This window comes from Lepidochelys kempii, chromosome 4, assembly GCF_965140265.1.
Source record: "Lepidochelys kempii isolate rLepKem1 chromosome 4, rLepKem1.hap2, whole genome shotgun sequence".
Taxonomy (NCBI): domain Eukaryota; kingdom Metazoa; phylum Chordata; order Testudines; family Cheloniidae; genus Lepidochelys; species Lepidochelys kempii.
The window spans coordinates 31,352,726-31,373,013 of record NC_133259.1 but is presented as its reverse complement, the minus strand read 5'-3'; the positions used below and the strand labels follow the sequence as shown (position 1 = coordinate 31,373,013).

Here is a 20,288-nt window from a genome sequence, read left to right as displayed (position 1 = left end):
ACAATTCTGTGGCATAGCCCACAGATCCTCCCCTTCTATCTCCAGCTGCATTTGTGAAATGGACTTGGTCAGACAGCGGTCAAAGAATTAAAAAAATAGATAGGAGTCATGCACTTGGAGCAAACATTCATTGCATTGCTTAACTGTCTTACTAAACAAGCAGAAGACTCCCACATTCTCATGCCTTCAGTACACAGCTGCCACTGGAAAGTTGCCCATTCCTACTCACCCCCTCCCACCTCTTTCAAAGAACCTTGTCTGAAGCTACCAGACCTCTCCTACTAGCAATATTTTGTTAGAGCATAGGGAAATAATGTTATTTAAAAACAAGTTAAAAATTACTATCACAGATTTCCTCAATCAATGGAGATGGTAGCAAGTCACCCTTTCAGGTAAGGGAAAACAGTGATATACAGAGAGTTCTGCGTATTAACTGGTGAGGAGCCTCAACATGAGAAACATGAGAATGTAGCTTGAGTTTCAAAAAAGTCCACGCAAAGAGATATTTTATAAGGATTATGTGCCTGTAGGGAAACTAGCATACTTTTGGCACTATGTAAATAACAATACTTTCTACTATCAAGTACCAATACATAACATTTTCAGAAGGTGACCTCCATTGGGGTGTGCACAACAGCACTTGCATAGGCATTTTGAGCATTGTCACTAGTGCATGCAAGTGGTAATACTCAAAGATGTGTGCACAAATATTTATGATTGCAAAGCTGTACATGTGCAAATGGAGCTTGATTTTAGGCCCCTTTGGAAGTTTAGCCATGTACCTGCTGCTTAGGTATCCACTGTCCTAGCTCATTGAAAGGGAGAATTCCATTACCTCCAGTCCCCACACTAGTCCACGCACAACATCAAACTATTCAAGGGCAGAATTTCACTCTAAAAAACTTCAGCATCACCTGACAAAGTTGCTATTTTGGAAATGAAACACCCTTCTTCAAATGGAAGGTCTAAGTGCAGTGTCTTATATTGCCCATTTTACCTTATGTGAGGGTAATTACAGATAGAATTTTCAAAGGGGCCTAAATGTTTTCCAAGTAGCACATATTTTAGGAGTGTGTAATCAGATAGAGTCCTCAGCAGGATCTGAAAACACTGAACAACCAGTGAATCATTGTCCTTTTCACAGGGCTTGCCTTTATTATTGTATTAAGGAAAGCAAAACATAAACCTCAGCCTAAGCATTCACCTGTACCTGAATGTCTGGAATGGTCACTAATTCTGTACCCTTTAGAGAATGGGCCTCATTCCTCTTTTATACACCTGGGTTGGAGTGAATAGGAGTCACCTGCTGTGGTGAGTCAGCAGAAACCATTCTGTATCCATGCAGTCCTAATACTTTACATCAGCATGAGTCAGCAAAATTAGCTCCTGTGACAGAGTTTATTTGAACAAACCACACCATTTCTTATGCGTTTTGTGTGAAGGTTAAATAACAAAACAGAAGAAGAGCTGTACTTTGGAAAAGAAGATAATAGAGAATAAAGAGAAAATATGGTGGGTAGTTTGCCTCTGACATCACAATCCTATTTTGTTAAACCTGCAATCGATTTGTTTCTTAAATGAGACAATATTGCACAGCTTGACTCTCATCTCTCTGACACAGAAATAATTCCAGGGAGCTCCCCAGAATGTTAACTGTTTTAATTTTAAAATTATTTTTAAAGTATTCATGCGCTCTAGGCCACCAACATCTTCATCTAAAGAAAATTTCTCAAGTAAAAACAAACAATTGAAATTGCCCATTAAAATCCCATAAAACCCACTTCATCTCAAGGGGATTTAGTTAAGAAAAAACAGCACTTTATGTACTGTCATTCTGAGTTAAGAACACTGATGGCATCCCAGAACTGAAAAGCTGGATGTGTATGATACTACTACTAATAATAAATAAATAATAATTAAACAACATCCTAATCTGATATGTATTATACATGACCACTTCCAAAATACTCTTGGCCTTTGATACTGCTGCTAGATATATAACTGAAGTGCCCTTTTACTTTAAATAACATTGTTTATTTTATAAAGACTCTTATGACAGCTGAGTTTGAAAAAAACCATAAGATTATTTCATTCTATATTTCTTGTTCTCAAAGAACAAATTTGTGAAGGCCAAATTATGGGGCAAGTACAGAAGTTATTACATGATCCTTACTCAGCAACCCATTGACTTAAATAAGACTTTTGCTTGAGTGAGGACTGAGTCAAAACTTCAGGATTTACCCCTTTTAGTAACTTAATGGAAACTCCATAAGAAATTCTGCATTTGTAATGAGTTCCAGTAACATCACTTTTCTGTGTGCTTCAATTTAACCACCCAAATGGGATGGCATCATTTTATGTACCAGACACCCTACTGATGAAACACTTTGAATCTGCAACATGTAACTTCCTCATTATCTGAGTTCAAACCATTTGCAGCTGAAATCAAAGGTTTGGGAACTGCATGGTTCAGGATTGAGATATAGCCTGTCAACTCTAGGTCACTCATTCAAATCTGGCCCACATCAGCAGTGACTGAAAGTTGTTCCAGTCTGATGACAGCTCAGAAACCTATGGGAAATGGGCTGGGTGGTTATAGTCCAGTGCCTCATAAATAGGTGTCACCTTAGCACTAGTTAGTACCTCTGTCTCAGCAAAGAGGCCAAAGACTGAACTACCCCCTCACCTCTGGAAGTGGTCCTTTTATGTCAAGAATTAAGATAATTGATAGGCTCTGGGTGGGCGGTTGTACAGCCATTGCCCATGCTGTACCTGACCTGTGGATAAACAAAGCATTTTGGTTGGGTTATGGTGCTGTCAACCTGGTACCTTTCACTAAAACTTCCTTTATAGACTAAAAAGAGTAAAGGGAGACTGTAATTATTGCAGCTGACATTTACATTTATTTGTGATCAAAAGTAACAGCTGGATTAGCATGATACTTGTTGTCTTCCTTTTACATTGCAGTCAGTATGGATCTGTTAGTAGCACTTTTGTGTTTAGGCAAGAAGTGTTGGTCTTGTACCCAGTGCTAGAAAAAGCAGAGGGATACCTGCATTGTTAAAGGAGACATCCTTAAAACAGACTCTCTAGAATGGCCATCCAAATTCATTATTTATAGGCTTTCCTATGGTGCTCTTGACTGTAGTATATCATAATGTAGTACATGAGCATCTCACACACACATATGAATTTATCCTCACAAATCCCCATTAGGGAGAGAATATTCCCATTTTAGAGATGGTACATCAGATTACAGAGAGAAAGGTGCCTGCTTTAAGGCACCTTTGACTTATTTTCAGAGGTACTGAGCACCCACAACTCCTAGGGAAGTGAGTCAATCGGAATAGCAGGTGCTCCGCACCTTTAAGTGTCTTGAGTTGGGTATCCAACAATTGAAACCTTTCAAGAATTTTTGCACTCTTTGAAGTTTTGCCTTGTAATGGTAACATTGTACATAAGTTTGTGTTGCTTGTGATTGTGTAACTAAGGGCTGGTCAGTTTAGAAGGACCCATTGTGCTGAAATAATTGTCGGAAACCAAATGCTGAATAATACTTTATAAGTACAAAGGATTAATTAGTTATTATAAATCCTTTATTCAGTCCTTATTTAACCCAAGCCGCCTGTCATTTGGGACTTGTCTGAGCAGGAACTTCAGGATTTAGCCTATACACTAAACTTTCGTATAAATCAAGATGTTATCTAAATACAGTGGAGAACAAAGACTCGGGAAGCATGTTCATTCAATCAGGTAGCCTTTTTAAAAAAAGAAAAGCTCAACTGCTAGTTTAGACTCTAGCATCCTTTTTCTTTCTTTTTCTTTTCTTTTTAATCCCAGTGGGGCAAGGCAGCAAACATAAAATACAGGAAAAGCAGAGACAGCTTTATCTCAGAATGTTGACACAGTTTAGTAAGTGGCAAGTTTACAGAGAAACAAACACCAGGCTGTGACAATTAATGTTTCAATGCTGGTTCTCTCGTTCCAACTTTGTAGCTATACTGCAAATACACCTCACGGTTAATAATTATACAAATACAAAAATGGTATGTTCTGTATCAGCAATGTTTTTAAAATCTGTTCATTAGACCCTATTTTAAGTCTGCCGAGTTGGATTTTTTTTATATAGTATTATCGGAGGGGCACTGATTGCGACTCCAACAGTTAAGTCTGCCTTAGGCTTTTGACTTTCAGAGCATACCGGCAGTAGCTCACTCATATGTCTATAAATATTTTCACTTGGTAAGAACACACTGTTGTATGTTTTGTCACTACACAGCATATTTCTAAACATTACAGCAGACCTGCCAAAACTCCCTCCCTCCCTCGTTGTGGATTAAACTTGGAGGGGGGGGGGAGGATTGTTGTTTTTCTTTGTTTGTTTAGTAAAGTACTTCACTCCTCTGATGACAAATTTTGCAGTGAGTCATAACAAAGCTCACTCATCAGCACTGTCGGTCCGATTGTCACATCTGGAGAAAAGAGCAAGACGCATTTCTGTTAAAATAATACTTCTAGTTGAAGCCATTTGGCTGCACAAAATGGTAAGTATACACGTGAGATTTTCCTTAAAAAAATAATTGCAAAACCTCCATAAAAAATCGGGGGGGGGGAATAACTCTTCCCCTCTGATTTCTTCTATTTTACCCCACGTGATCAACGCTCCTTCCTCTGTGTGTGTGTCTCACTCAGGCTGCTCAGGGTTGGAATGCGTCCAAGGCTTGATTTTTTATTTTCAATGCACATTTCAGATCCAACTCCACAAACTCTTTGATCTTTCTTTCTGTCTCCTTACCCGGAAGAGAACCCTTCCCTGCTCAGCTGGGAGCTCAGAGCACACGTGGAAAGCCTGGCGCGTCTCCATGTTCTTGCCAAATTTAGTCACACAAAGGGGCCAGAAAGGGGATGGGGGGCAGAGGGGGAGAGGATGAAAGAGGCAGCCGACGGGACATCAAAGGGAGCTGCCGCCCCGCCCCTCTGCTCCCCATACCCCGCCCTCCGCCTATTTAAGGGGAGGCTCTCAGCAGCAGGCTCTTCTCACGCAATCCCGCCTACTCCCCCCTACACATATCTCGCTGCCTTCTCTCTGCTTCCCAGAGATTTGCCATGATCTGTTTTGAATGGAAGCCAATTAGAAAGCTGTGTTTTCAATGTACATTTGTAGACAGGGTGGGAAAGGTGGCGGACTCCCTGCTGGGCGTTAACTTTCTTCACAAACTTATTCCAGGCGGACCTTCTACTTTACGAACTTGACAGTATTTTGGGGAGGGGGGTAGGTTTTTAGTTTCCATTTGTAATTCTTTCTCTTCCTCCTCCCCCCCGCCCCATTTTCTCTTGCTCCGCTCTTAGCAAGCAATTGGGTCGCCGTTTCTCCTCTTTATTATTTGTGGCTGTTGGAAATGTCTCGTTAGCTTTTGATGGAGGATTTACAGCCTCGGGTCGATATAGTCATATCCTGATGTCAGACCTTGGCTAATACCCTTGTTCTCTTTCTAGTGATTTATCCCATTGGTCCATCCGCTGGTGTTTATTCAGCTCCATTACTGATTAGTATGTTTCCTATAATTATTCCCCCCACCCCCCAAGGCGAATTGAGCTTGATTATCTGGGGCGGTAAAAATCCAGCCCTTTATGTTTAAGTAATATTAAAAGCGCAGCTCACTTTCTCTCTTCTCACCCCCTTCCCCCCGAAGTTCAGAGGATGTATCAAGTTACAGGGGGATTGATTTGTCAAACAATGAACTGGCTCCTTCACTTGCATTGCACCAAATCTGCAAGAATATTAGGTCTGGCTGCGGGAGTGTGTGTGTGTGTGTATAGACAGGGAAGAGGTAAAGGGGAATATAGCCTATTTGACTAGTTTATTGCGGGCGAGGGGGGAGGTGTCCGATTTCCACCTGATTTGTTCTGTCTCAGTGTTTGCAATCTTTCTCTCTTCTCATTCTCTCTCTCTCTCTTCCCCTTCCCCCACTATTTTAACTCTACATCCCTGCTTTTGTTTGCAATAGACTTAAATTGCCTTTTCCTCCTCTTCCATTTCTCCCTCCAGTCCTATGAATTGAAAGTACCGACAGCTTTTTGTTGTCTCCAGTCAAGTCTGGCGCTGGAGTTGAGGTTTCCTGAGTTTATCCTCTTGTCATAAATCATTACACTCCCCCCCCCCCCCCGCTTTTAAAAAGTTCCCACCAAAAAACTGCTATGGGGGAAACTCCAGCCCACATGAAGGGGAAAAACCTGGTGGGGGTGGCGCGGGGAGCTCTCTAACAAGGGACACAGCTCTGTTCTCTTTAATTAAACACAGTTTATTTTTGTGCAGACTAATTTGGCAGGGAACTGCTGTTCGGATTTTACCTACCCCCTCTGGCTATAAGGAGAAGGGCATCTCTGTAACACGGCAGAAATGTGTACATGACTCCACTTTTCCAACCACCCCTTTTGTTTGGACCTCCACAGAGAGAAAGCCTGCTCAGTGCTTGTACGTAAGGAGAGCAGAGAGAGAGAGGACAAAACACAAACAAATCTCTCGCTAATTGTTAAATCCGCCACGTGAACCTCACACCCTGGTAAAAAGAAACCTATAACATGACTTCTCCCCTCATCATCCTCCAGTATTCTGCATAGTAAACAACAAAATCGACACATCTCATGGGGACTGGAAAGGATTTCAACATGGCAACATCTCCTTCCGATTTAATGCCAATTCCAATCGATTAGTTACGTGGGTGTTTGCATGTTGATTGGGGATCCATATGCTAATGGTCGTGACAATTAGTGTAGTCTTCTCACAGAACATGTCTGTTCAAGATTTGTTTTTTAAATAATAAAAAGGTTGAAAACATCTTCTCCAGATTTTTTTTTATTCTTCATGCCAAAACTATTTTATTCTGGATCTGTAAGCGAACCCTTTCGGCTACCAGGAGTTCCTTTTAAACTGGACGCGTGACAAGAGCAGGACAGCAATATACACAAATACAGTCAAGCCACTAAAAATCACATGTGTATGTTAAAGAAAATTCCTAGAGCATCTAATGGGCTTCGTTAGTTTTCCAAAATAGAAGATCCCTGCGAGAAAACACCAAATGGAACATCTTCTCCTCCTCCTTCTCTCTAAATTGGGTCCCATTAGGTAGCTTAAACTCATTCTTCTTGCCTGCAATAATTTTGAGAGCAAAGGGAGGTGTCTGCAATGAGTATGGAAGTCCGAACAATTAACATGAAGGAGAAAATAGGATTTGAATTAGGTGTAACTTTCAGACTTTACAAATTATCACTAACTTCCCCATTTTCCAAACAACCGCCTCTTAATTACTTTACGCAAACCATCTTCAATAGAATGTTTGTTTAATTAAGGGAACATTGTACACGTTAGCTTCTTTTGGGGGTCTGTATTTTAATGTCTTGCTTTCTAATGCATTTAGTGCACTTGTTTAATAACGTGACAAACATATCCTCATTTCTCTTTTTCTATTTTCATATCAGGGTTTGTCAGTTTTATATTCCCGCTGGATTTTAATTACAGTTTGCATGGGAAATGATGTAAAGAAAATATTTAACTTTTGGAATTTCACCCTAACTTTCATGATTATTTCAGCGAAAGCAGTTTTGCCGTCTAGGGGTCTCTTATAAAGCGTAAAATTATAATAGGTTAAAAACGGATTGAAAATATCTTTACATTTCTATTTCACCGTGTTCTTGAGCTTGTATGTTTATCAATTTTACAACGGCTATACAAAACATGATTTGTAGTCGTCCGATGCCAAAGTAATTTCAGCTGGTTCCTGCACAACATGTGTTTACAACACCACATAGATAGGATAATCAGAGTAAATGCATATTAATGACATTTCCAAATGCCCTGAACGCTGGGTGTTTTATACAGATACCCTGGATGCTGTTTAATACATAGGGCTAACAATAAAAATTCTAAATGAATGGGATAGGGAGGAGAGTTGATTGTCTTTTGCTATTCCTAAAATGTTTATTAGAGTTTATTTTGATGACTTGAAACGTGAGCCCCTGATACCTGTTTATCTCATTGTCTGTTCAAAGACTACTAGCCAGGTACTTCTCTCCGTCAGTTGCTGGATTGCTATGTTTAATGACGATCTAATAACTCTGCCCTTCAGCTGAAATTACTCCAAACATTTTTTTAAAAAAATATTTAGGTCCCTTTCCCCCTGCGAACAATCTAATGCGTATGCATCCCCCCTTGTCTCGGAAAAGGGGAAGTCTTAACAAAGCATCCTAAACACATCCTTGTTACAGATTTGTCTGGGGATGTTTAGATAGCTATTCTTTGCCCTCTTCGGGGTGTGTGTGTTCCGTTTTGGGTGAATTATAAACCTCCACCCCCTAGAGTAGTAATTCCCTTCACAGCCTCCCCCCGCCCTTGGCGGCTCTGCATTATTGAAATAATCAGTGTTACCGCAAGATGCTGAGAACTTGCAAAATCATCACTGACTAAATGCAGACTACTGAAGGTTTGTACCATGCAGTAGTTCTGCACTTTCAAAAAAAAAAAAAAAAGACAGATTTTTTTTTTAAAAAGTGTCCCTGTCCCCTCCCCCCAAATCGCTTCACTTTCTATCCTCTCCCCCCCTTTCTGCCCTGGAACTGAACGAATCGATCGCTTTACCGATTCCTCGTTACTGGCTTGTGACAACCGAGGCGACTTCTTTGTATTTAACAAGAAGGCTGCAGCAGCTCTCTCCGCTGCTTGGCGGCTCGCACTCGAGCTAGCTAAGCCGGGCTGCGGCGCGGATCCATTTCCCTTCCCTCTCCAGAGTGTCTATCAATGTGCTGTCAATCAGAGCGGCGGCTTCTCTTTCATCTCCCCCCCCCGCCCCCGCCCTGTCCACGGAGAGAAGGCGGGGGCGGGGGGCGGAGTGGGTGGAGGGGATGTTAAAGTTACATTACAGAGACTGGCTCCCACTTCGCTCTGGCGGGCGCGCTCGGTCCGTCCCTCTCCACTTTCTGCCTGCCCCTGCCCCGGGAGAGAGAGACGCGCACGGGCCCCGGGAACTCGTCCGACAGGCTTCCAGCCGCGCCTCGCCGCCTTCCCGTCGGCCAGCCCAGGAGAGGCGGGAGACGGTGCCCTGGGACCGCGCGCGTGTGGATTGCTGGTGGCGGCCCTGAAGCCAGGAAGCAGCGGCACCTGGGGAGGCAAAAGGGGCCGCCGCTGCCGGGTGTCTCTCCTCCATGGGGTGCTCCATCCCCGGCCTGCAGCGGGCGGCTCTCGGCGGCTGGGCTGGCCCCCTTTAGGGGTTGTGAATGCGGAGGCGCCTTGGGACGCCTCGAGAGAGAGAGAGAGAGAGAGAGAGAGAGAACTCTTCCTGGCTCGCGCCGCCCGCGCGCGCCGTGATTTCAACACCCGCGCCCGGGGTTTTGCTTTTCCTCGTGGCTCTCACGCCGCCCGGGCGAGCCGGGCGCGGCGCAGAGGCGAGAGCGGCGCTCCGGGGAGAGCTCGGGCGGGAGAGGACAAAAGCAAAGAGGCTTGGTGGGTTTGGCTTTGCGCGTGGGGCGGTTATTGCGAGCCGGCGGTGGAAGCGCGTTCCGGGCCCCCTTCGTCTTCCCCGCCTCCCTGACTGGCCGGCGGGGACCCCCCCTTAACTTTAGAGGCGAACTTTGTAGCCCCCTTCCCCCAAAGAAAGGAGAGCCTGAGCGCCGGGGCTGCGCTGGAACCGGAGAGGCAGCGGGCCGGGGCTGCAGGGAACGCTCCTGCTCTGCCAGGCAGCGGGCTCGCCCCTCCGGCTGCTGCACGAGCTGGAGCTCGCGGGATCTTCTCTCCCCCTGTAGCTTGCGGGGGAATGGGAACCGGGGGGGGGGGAGCCTCTCCTTTTAAAGAAGCCCCGGAGAAGATAAAAGATCCAGAAGGGTCCCAACTTCTCCAAACTCTTCTGTCCTCTTGCAGACACAACGGAAACCGGGGGAGGGAGGAAGTGTATGTAACCCCCCCCCCCAGCAGCAGACAGACCGACAAGTCAGACAGACAGACCCTCCTTCCCCCCGGTGGCTGTGCCCGCCTGGCCTCTTTCGGGAAGAGGGGGGTGGGTGGGATGGAGAGGGGGAGGCTTAGAGTAGCGAGGGCAAGCGGCTCGTAAAGACGTAATAAATATTATTATTCTTCCTTTTTATTATTATTGTTCCCCGGGCGGAGCAGGAATTAAAGAGCAATTATGCCTCAGCTGCCGGGAGGCGGTGGGGGGGATCCGGAGCTGTGCGCCACAGATGAAATGATCCCTTTCAAAGACGAAGGCGATCCCCAGAAGGAGAAAATCTTCGCGGAGATCAGCCACCCGGAGGAAGAAGGAGATTTGGCCGACATCAAGTCCTCTCTCGTTAACGAGTCAGAGATCACCCCCAACAGCAATGGGCATGAGGTAAGGGGGTCCGAGGGCAGGGCAGCCAGCTGCTGTGCAGTTCGTGATGCCAACGGAGTGTTCAGAGACCCACTGATCAGGGATCTTGGGAGGGGGCAGCTCTAGAGACTTCGGCCAGGGAAGACCAACACGCCTCTTCGCGGTTTTGCTCATTATAGGGCTCTGAAGCACCTTGATTCCAGCCTGGCCCCCCTGGTTCTACAGTCAAACTCCTCCAGGGTCCTGGATCGGGTTAATAGACCTGGATGAATTAAAGGCGGTACAGGCAAATGCAAGCAACACTGTGGGCACCTCTCCTGGCACGTCTATTTTTAGCGGAGGCTTAAAAAATGCCGGAGAGAGGAAGGGGACGGCGGGGGTGCAAAGGAAAACAGGACGTCGTCAGCCGCCAAGCGAGATGCGGTTTTGACCAACGCGCTTTGTGAGCGAATACGCCAAGTTTCCCGTGAATGGGAGGGCAGGCGCTTAGGAGTGCGTGTAAGGGGTGCGGGGAGTGGAAGAGCGAACACCGAGACCTTCTTTGCAAACCGGAGAGATGTGTGCAGAGCCTGGGCAATGGTACTATTTCATTCAGGGCCGGCGGTTCTTTGATCTGCCCCCAACTTTGGGCGCACACTGTTGGGAGACCCGTGATGATTGATTCAGCACGGCCGCGTCGGCTCTCTGCCGGTCTGTCTCGTGTGCTCCAGCCCGAATTGAGATAAAACCCCCTTTTTGGAGCCATGTGCTGTGCATTATCAAACTTGTTCTTTGCTTAGGGGCTCCTTCGGCTCGAACGCCTTGTTAGTACAGTAAGCTATCAGAGCAGAGTAAATAGAGACACGTGGGTGCCTGTGGGAGGGAGCTAACTAGGCTTTTTTTTTTTTTTTTTTAAAGGAGTGGGGAGAAGTTGCAGATCATCTTTCAGCATCTGATAGGAAATTTTCGCGGGGAGAAGGTCACCCCTCTATCTTACTAAAATGCATTGGCCTGTGAAAACATTTAAGAGGCAGACCTAGAAAAATCCCAAGATTTACCCTCAAACACAGAGGGATTTGGGGAAATTCATTGCATTGGGGAGTCAGATTTTGTAGATGGCTATCATCTGGTGCCCGAGATCTGATGCATTCACAACATGAATTTCTGGTGTTTAGGTTTAAGTGGTGGATTTGAGTAACAATCTGAGATTGCTCAACAAGATTTGTGAAGACTCCTATTCAAGTTTGATCACATCTCAACCATTTTATTCACTTTTTTTTTTTTTACCTAATCCCTGCATTTCAGTTGGTGATGATTTTAGGAAACTAGAATGAGCAACTAATGGACTGAACTGCTGGTTTTTATATAGTGCTACTTCTAGTAACTAATGAATGGGCATGGTGGGTTTTTTTGTGGGGGGGAGGGAGTAATAGAAGGTGGATCTGTAGTAACTATATTGATTGGCAGACGTATTGGAGCATAAGCTTTGGGTATTCACCCATGAAAGTTTATGCTCCAATATGTCTGTTAGTCTATGAGGTGCCACAGGACTCTTTGCCGCTTTTACAGATCCAGACTAACATGGCTACCCCTCTGATATATTGATTGGGAATTGTTTTGCAATAAGCTAATATATTGGGGTTGCAATACTGAGATCAGCTGCCAATAAAAGCATTAGAAGTTACCTTGCTTTGACTCTGGAAGTCTTATTTTTGACTGTAGATTAATTCTGCCAACTAACAAACAACCTTTCACTTATAGTCAGAATTGACATGCTGGTTCTTGGCTTCTATTGCAGCTTCCACTAGGGGACTATCCAAAAGCTTAACTGGCTTTTTCTCAGTTCCAGGCTGTCTCATGATCAAGCCAAACTGCATGTTGTAAAAATAGCCTTTTAAAAAATAAAGGAATCTGCAGTGTTGCACTGTCATATTTCAAGTGAGTGCTAAACACCTTTTTAGTGTGTATGCAGGAGGACCTTCTCTCTCCTTCAGATGTCCATTTCCATAGCCCAGGGCAAGCAAGTTCATATGAGTCACAGGATCCTATAATAGTATTAGGCCTAAAGTAGCCATGGAATTTCTTTGGTAAAATCAAAGGTCAGAGCATTAATCGTAAACTCTTTAAAGGATTTGCACAAACTGTTTTGATAGCAATTTATTAACATGAAAACAACTTAAGAACAAGGAGGGAATTTTTAAAAGCCCATATAGTGGGGGCACTCAATTTTCATTATTCTTTTATACCAATTTAGGAATACTATTTTGATTCCTAAAGCTTAAAGTATTCTTAAGAAATAAGGCCCTTTAGTAAATTACTGCACTACTTGTGCTAGACCTGCTTTGTAGAACCACATGGTTATTACATTTGTAATAAAAATGACCATTCTATGTTTTAGCACACTTCCTTTTTAGCATGAGGTAGGACAAATATACAATTGCTTCTCCTGACCTAGACACTTAATAATTTTTTTTGAAAGATCAAGTGCTAAGCAAAAGTGAACAGATACGTATAAAAATACCATTTTTTTTGTTTTTTGTTTTTTAATGGTGGATTCTGTGTGGTTAGGTTTCCAGGCAAGGCCAAGCTCAGGAATCCTATCATGACAAAGGCAGAGAACATTCTGAAGAAGGTGAGATGTGCTTATTCTTTACTCTACATTGTTACTTCCTATGTCCCTCTCAATGTGTACACAGATGTAACTTTGCTTACTAAAAGGCAATATTAATCAGTTGAACTTGTATATAAAATGTGACCTGTATTTATGGAAAAAATCCAAACATTTTCGAAGTTGAGCAAAAATGAGATTTGGTGTGTATTCATCTAACTTCAGTAACTAAATGGTATTTCAGTTGTTTGCCAGTTGAAGTAAGTAGGCCAAACAGATCTTTTTGCTGAAAAAATAACTATTTTTAGAATATAAGTAGTTCATATATAAGTCTTTTCTCTTCCCTCATTCTGACAATCTTACTGAGTTATGTATATTAAGAAGTTGTGTGCTCACTTTCCAACCCAAGTCTGTCACTTAAAAAATCAGGAACAACATTTTAATGTTTTGATGTGCAAATCAGTGAACTCTAATACTTCATTAAGGAAGATGAGTGAAACTGACAGTGTACATATTTAGTTTAGAAAGCTGGACAGTAATGTAGGATTGTCTTCAGTATATTATTATAGTGGGGTATAGCTCATAAGAAGGAGGATCTCCATTAGAATTAAAATGAGAGTTTGAGGCTTCAGCTTTTTGTCAGTCCTGGTCCTTGTTGATAGCCTTTTATTATTTAAATTAGATATTCCACAAATTGGAAGTGGAACCCCCTTTGTTTTAAATAGGCCCCAATAAGCAGTAGGGTATCCTTGCACACCAGCCTGTATTCCTATTCTCCTTAATAGCTTTCAATTAGCATGACCAGAAAGAATTGTTCATACATGCAGTATGTCAGCTAGTGAAGGAAGTGTCTCTGTCTAACCATACTACTGCACTTTCCTGCAACCAGCTGTGTAACTGATGGGAGAAGTCCATATGCTACCTAAAATGAAAGAATTACTGCTTTATACATTTGATCTCCATTGCTGTTATTTGATGTCTGTAGCATTGCTTGTTGTTCATGCAATGGAAATGCACCAACACAGCCTAGAAATGGTGTTTCTCTTATGGTGTCTAAAAATTATTAGCAAAGACCACCAAGTAGCTTTAGAATCTAATGTAGTGCATTACATGTGTGTCTATTCTTCCAGGCTCTTATGCAAATCATCCTAGTACAATCTCTGTGTTTGTGTTTGAATAGACTCATAAAATAGACTGGCTATACTGAAGTCTTCCCATATCTTAAGTGCAGTTCCTAACAAATGCCTGTTTAATAAACCATTTAAGTGAGTAACTGCTGTCAGAAAGCAATAAAAATAAAATGGAAGTCCCTAGCAGTTTGCCCCCCTCCACCTCTCCAAAGATTTAAAAAAAAAAAGATATTGTGCATTTCTTACTGTAAAATGTCTCTAATGTACCAGAAAAACTTAAGTGGAAGCTAAATTAACAACTCTTATTTTCTTTCCCAGGAAAACATCCGGATGGTGGTTTATACAGCAAAGGCCCATCATACTCTGGTTATTCTGGGTATATCATGATGCCAAATATGAACAATGATCCCTACATGTCTAATGGATCTTTGTCTCCACCCATCCCTAGAACAGTGAGTTACCTGTTATACAAATAGTCTTTGGAGAGACAAATTGCTTTCTGTTCCGTATATTACACTTTTGATATTATATGTTAAATAGAACTAAGATGAACAATACATTGCTATTCTGTATGCTGCTTTCATATGGGGTATAAACTTCCCGAGGATTTTGATTGGGTTGGTGGAGGAAAAGCTGCAAATCTAATAAGTGAAGTATTGAGTTTTGTGTTTGAATAAGGCTGAAAAAGATACCTTTTAATGTGACTTTATGGAATAAGCTGTGATGGAATGGTGTAAATGCTACCTTTATAGTGATGGGAAGGACAGAAATACTCCTATACTGGCTTTAGTCCCTCCTGCTTAGGAGGGAAAATAGAGAATTGGGGGTAGGACTACTGGAATTGCTAATCGGTACACGACATTCAAAAAGAGCTGACAAATGTTTTTCCTCATCTACTTGTTCTTAGCTGATATTATTTCTAACACAGGCTGCTCTGTGTGAAGTTGTCGGGTCTGTGAGATTGAATGTCACCTGGAAAAATAACCATAGTTGAAGATATAGCATGTGAAACAATTGTGGATGAACTAAGATAACTATGTAAGATGTAGCTGAGAGTAGCTTTTGTGTTTGTGCTCTACCATGTGTTGGCCGTTGGCCATTGGCCCTGATTTACTGTCAAGATGAGTAATTTTCTCTGGTTGGTGTAGAAGTGTGCTTGATTAACATCTGTACACTGAATTCCCACTTGTTTTTGTAAATCAGTGGGAATTTTTTGTAAATTTAATTCTAGTTGAGGAAATCACATTAGCAGAATTGCCTTGGAAAACCGGAAGTTGTTTGTGTGTCTCCTGTTGTAGAATTCCACTGATGGTATGAAATTGTTTCATACATTTTATTCATTTGTATGCTTTGCATTTTTTTTTCCTAGTAATGGAGAGCTAGTAAGATGCAAAAGTGTTTGGCAACTTCTCTACTCTAACTTTATTTCTGTGTTTTTTTTTTTTTTAAACTTGTTTGGAAAAACTTTGAATTAATCCATATTGGTATTTTTAACAGCAAAACATTATACTTAAACATTGGAGACAGTCTCCACCAAATATAGGTGCTTGAATTCAGAATGACACAATCGATTCTGGCATTCTGAACCCTGCTGCAAATGTTGCTTATATTCTGCAACCTTATTTACATTTGAAAGAATAAAAAAAAGTTGTATACAATACTGCTTTATAGTTTTGTCTTTAAAAAAAATCTGTCTTGAATAAGAAGATGGAAAAACCTGTTGGTTTTTTGGGGGTGTTTTTTTGTTTTGTTTTTAATTTCCGCTTGAAGGTCTATATATACTTAATTTTGAAGCACTCAAACTATATCCCATGTAGTCTTTGTATACTGGCTTCTGCTGAAAGATATGTAAAATAAAAATTCTTGATAGATTAAACTGCAGTTCTATCTTGCTGACAAAAAGGATGCAGTCAGTTGGAAGTCTTTAATGCTCAGATCCATGTCTCCTTGAAGATCAGGAATTTAATAAGACCCTGTGCTACTTTCTCTTTCTCCAAGAAACAATACATGAGTGCAAGATTTGGAAGCAAAATAAATCCAACTTCTTAATGTTGCCCTATAAAAATGACTAGAGAATTTAAAATTTCAAAATGTTTTGTTCTTAAATGCGTTACAGTGGGACATCAGTTATTTACTTGCACACTACTGGTACATCTCTTCAGATAGTGGAAGAACGATATTTCAGACTAAATTGATCAGCTTTCTTTTATTGTAGAAATATTTGAGTAGCTATTGTGATATTGGCGGGGATAGAAAGCAGATGGATTTAATTGCAATACTCTCAGCCTAATGTCTAAGGGAGCGTATTGGAGCAGCACCACAATTCCTGTAAAATAGTGTTCTTGTAATATACTAATGTTGACCATAAACTGAAATCTCCAGACTTAACCACAAGGCTACATGCTTGAGTTAATCTTTTTTTATTTGTTTGTTTAATTGAACTATCATCTTTGTTTTTATACTTGACAGCTGTCTTTTAGAGTGTGTGTGTGTGTGTGAGAGAGAGAGAGATCAAAACACTGCATCCAGAAGATTATACTTGCTTACGTTGCTATTAACCACAACCTATGTGGTAAGCAGTTATGCCTTCCCACCTCGTCACTTCTGCTCTCTACCTTTGTTGGGCTTCTAACTGTCACCCATTCAACTTCCCTCTGTTTCCTTGCAGATAGTAAGGTTGAAAAACAGTTTAGATAAGTCGGTTTAAGAGACCCAAGCTCTCATCAGTGGTGTCAGCCTGACCATTTGCGTGTGGAGTAACCTTGTGGTATACCTGAGATTCTTCATTTGCATAACAAAGCAACTGCTTGTTTACCGCATCTGTTGCCTGGGAATGTTAGACAGAATTTGAAACAACCTCAGGATTCTGATTTTCTCCCCACACTATCTGAACAGTCTGACTTGTTTACATTCAGATAATCCAGTAAAATGCTCATTAAACTGAATAGATATTAGCTGCAGTGGCCCTTTCTAATTAACACAATTTTATTTCATTATATTAGACATAATAGTGTAAAACCAGCTCTTCCTTCAGAGGACAGGGATACAAGCTCAGGCCCTGATCCTGCCAACGCTACATGTGCTTAACTCAATGCATGTGAATAATTCCACTGATCTTAATGGAATTAGGTACATGCATAAAGCTGTGCAACTATTTGCCAGCAGGGTTGGGTCAAACTACACCCATGGTTGAATAACTTCTATTTTTTGCCTGGGGGGGACACCAGTCATGCCAATGGAGCTGCTCCTGTCTGAGGCTTGCAGTTTGGGGTGGGCAAATTGTGTCCAGGCATTCAACTTGCGCTTTTTCCTCTGGATCTTTGTATGCAATATGTACAGACTTGTATGCAAGGGCCAGGGGAGTACTAGTGATGTTTGTAGCTAAGTTTTCAAGCAGTTATTGTCAAGATTAATTTGATTTGGGAGAGGAAGAACAATACTGTCAGTAATCGTGCTTAGAAAAGACGCTGGGTGAAAAAACTAGTCAAGATTCCTGAAAATTTCAGAACAATGGAAAAATGACTCAAAAGACTGATTAAAATGCTAAAATTTTCTTCATGCATACTTGATTCTTTGGACTTTAATTTTCCTTTTTCGATGTTTAGTACACATCTTGCACTTTACTATAGAGTTTAGTTTCTGATGAGCTGATATTGACACTGTTCTTGATGTAGAGCAGTGGTTCTCAAACTAGGGGCGCTGCTTGTTCAGGGAAAGCCGTCTGGGGGGCTGGACCGGTTTGTTTACCTGCTGTGTCCGCAGTTTTGGCTGATTGCAGCTCCCACTGGCTGCAATTCGGCGCTCCAGGCCAATGGGGGCTGCGGGAAGCAGCACGTGCTGGCTGCCCTTCCCACAGCGCCCATTGGCCTGGAGTGGTGAACTGCAGCCAGTGGGAGCCGCAGTCGGCCGAACCTGCGGATGCGGCAGGTAAACAAACTGGCTCGGCCCCTCAGGGGGCTTTTCTTGAACAAGTGGCACCCCAGTTTGCGAACCACTGATGTAGAGAGATGAGAGTCAAATTTGCGTTCAATTTTTACTAGGGTTAGGCTACTTTCTCCTCCTGCATTCTCTCCTCCCCCCTGCCCCCCCCCGCCCGCCCGCCCCGGTAACTGATCATTCATTTACTACTTGCAGAAAAACAAGCTACAAGCTCTTCTACACCTCCAGCACTGTAGAATAGAAGCCACTATAACAGTATACTCCTTATCAGATAGCTGGGTAGGCAAAAGAGCAAAGAAATGCATTTAGGTAGCTGCAGCAAAAGTGATGCTCGCACACACAGGATAATATGAAAACCACAATAACACCTGGTGAATGAGTCCCGTGAAGTGGAGAGTTCTTTTAGTGGTTTCTCTTTGGTGCGTAGCATGGGTGTTGAAGACAGGAAAAAGTAGGCAGCTGTTTGTTTTTTGCCCTTTGAGCAAGATTAGTTTCAAGTAGCATTCTTGGAGCAAAACCTTCATAAAAACCTTTGTATTTTTAAAATTCCTTAATGAATTCCTACTATGCTATTAAATGCATCTCTTTCCTAGGGATTAGGCTTTATATTGTATGGTATAGAATTCCTGCAACTCTATTTCCACACTTCTCCCCTCCCCCCCCGCACCCCCACCCGCAATGTGCATGCATACATGCTTAGCAGAAAGTAAGAATTCTTTTAATGTCCAAACTGGTTTTTGATTAGCAGCTGGAATTATTAAGTAGACTGAAGAATATTCTCAGCAACATTTGGAAAAGGCTTGGATATAGTCCCCTATGGACAATGCATATGGAATTCATTAGACGTTCCACAGGAAGGAATTCTAATGTGGAAAGTCGTTAGAGTGATGTTCAAAATTTCCAATTGCATTTGGAGCCCAGGTTGTGCTAGGTGCTGTACAGATGCACAAGACCGTTTCTGCCTTGTGGAGCTTACATCTCAAGATAAGTGAAACATAGTTGGGAGAAGGCTTAAGACAAAAAATGATTATACAGACTAACAATTTTGGTCAGTGGGAGCTGTCCCTTCAAGAACAGGGTAGGGCATTTGATTACTGAGTGTTTGTGGGAGCCTAATAACAGTATGGGATTTTGGGGTGGGGGTTTGGTGCCTCTATATCCAGAGTAGATGATGTTGCCTGGCTAAGCTTCAAATAGCTCAAAGTTGAGTTCTTAAACTTACCTTTCGAGAAAGCAAGCTTCATTCTTGAAGGTGTCAACGTTGGCACTTACAGGGAGACTGGATAGTCACCAGTTTGAAACCAGCCTAATTCAGGAATTAACTTTCTAATGGATATTTTGTGAGTCTGAGTGCAAGATAAGATGAGTGATGGGGGAGCGGAAATAAACTGAGATCAAGACCTGTATGGGCCCTAGACAAAACTACTCCTATTACTCTTTTTTTTGTTTTTAAACAGTTGTCTCTTTTCCTCACCCTCCTCCACCTACAATAATCAGAGTGGTGGCATGTTGGTAGGCAGTGTATAGGTAAACAGAGGACTTTATTCACCAAGGCTGTCAAGACACTCTTTCACCAGCACTGAAATTCCACACTTTTTTTTTTGTTTTTTAAGATTAACTTTGGGGTTAAGAAAATTCGCTTATTAAATACCATACATTAAAAAAATCACATGTGGAGCTGCCCAAAATTTGGTACCTAAGTTGGTACTTCATTGGTACAGTCTGGATAGAAGTGAAGTGGGGCCCTTAGACCAGATGGAAGATTTGAATTTTTTTTTTCTTTTAGTTTTTGTTTTTTACTCCAGTGTGGGCATCCAGCTCATACATGGATGGGAGAAAAGGGAAATCCTCAGCATGAACAAGTGAACCTTACTATTTCAACCATTTCTGCTAGCTGGCCTGGCTCTGATCAGCTGTGATGCCGCATGGAGCATCAGTCTGTGATGTCTGAGATAGGTCCTTTGAAACAGAGACAAACTACATGGGGTTCAGTTTCTCATTTGTTAAACAAAGTACGCTGGACATTTGGGAAGAGGAATGGGTGAGACAGAACAGAAGTTACCTGAGTGCCTCTGGTTTGCCCCTGTTTCAAAGGACTACTGTAGTAGCTGTGACAATGTAGAATGATGCTGCCTGGGGCCTTATGAAGGCCCTATGCATATACAGTGCACTTTTTTAAAAAGACTTTTCACTTGTGTATTGACTGTCCTTCTCCTGCCATTAATGAGGGCATTCAGCACATAGTGGTTTTCTACTGCTGCTTTCGTCTCCTTC

The 20,288-nt window shown here is 42.3% G+C and overlaps 1 protein-coding gene across 7 annotated transcripts in view; it reads left to right on the top strand.

Moving 5' to 3' along the window:
* The first annotated feature begins 8,923 nt into the window (after nt 1–8,923).
* The window catches only part of LEF1 (lymphoid enhancer binding factor 1), a 120,049-nt gene continuing 108,684 nt past the window's right edge, over nt 8,924–20,288 (top strand). For all 7 annotated transcript variants that reach the window (XR_012158527.1, XM_073340861.1, XM_073340862.1 and 4 more), the window contains exons 1-4: nt 8,924–9,496; nt 10,160–10,379; nt 12,906–12,969; nt 14,394–14,527. Coding sequence is in view for 6 of the 7 variants with exons in the window: in XM_073340861.1 (XP_073196962.1) it covers nt 10,176–10,379; nt 12,906–12,969; nt 14,394–14,527 (402 nt within the window). In the remaining variant the exon portion in view is untranslated. The remainder of the gene's footprint in view (nt 9,497–10,159; nt 10,380–12,905; nt 12,970–14,393; nt 14,528–20,288) is intronic.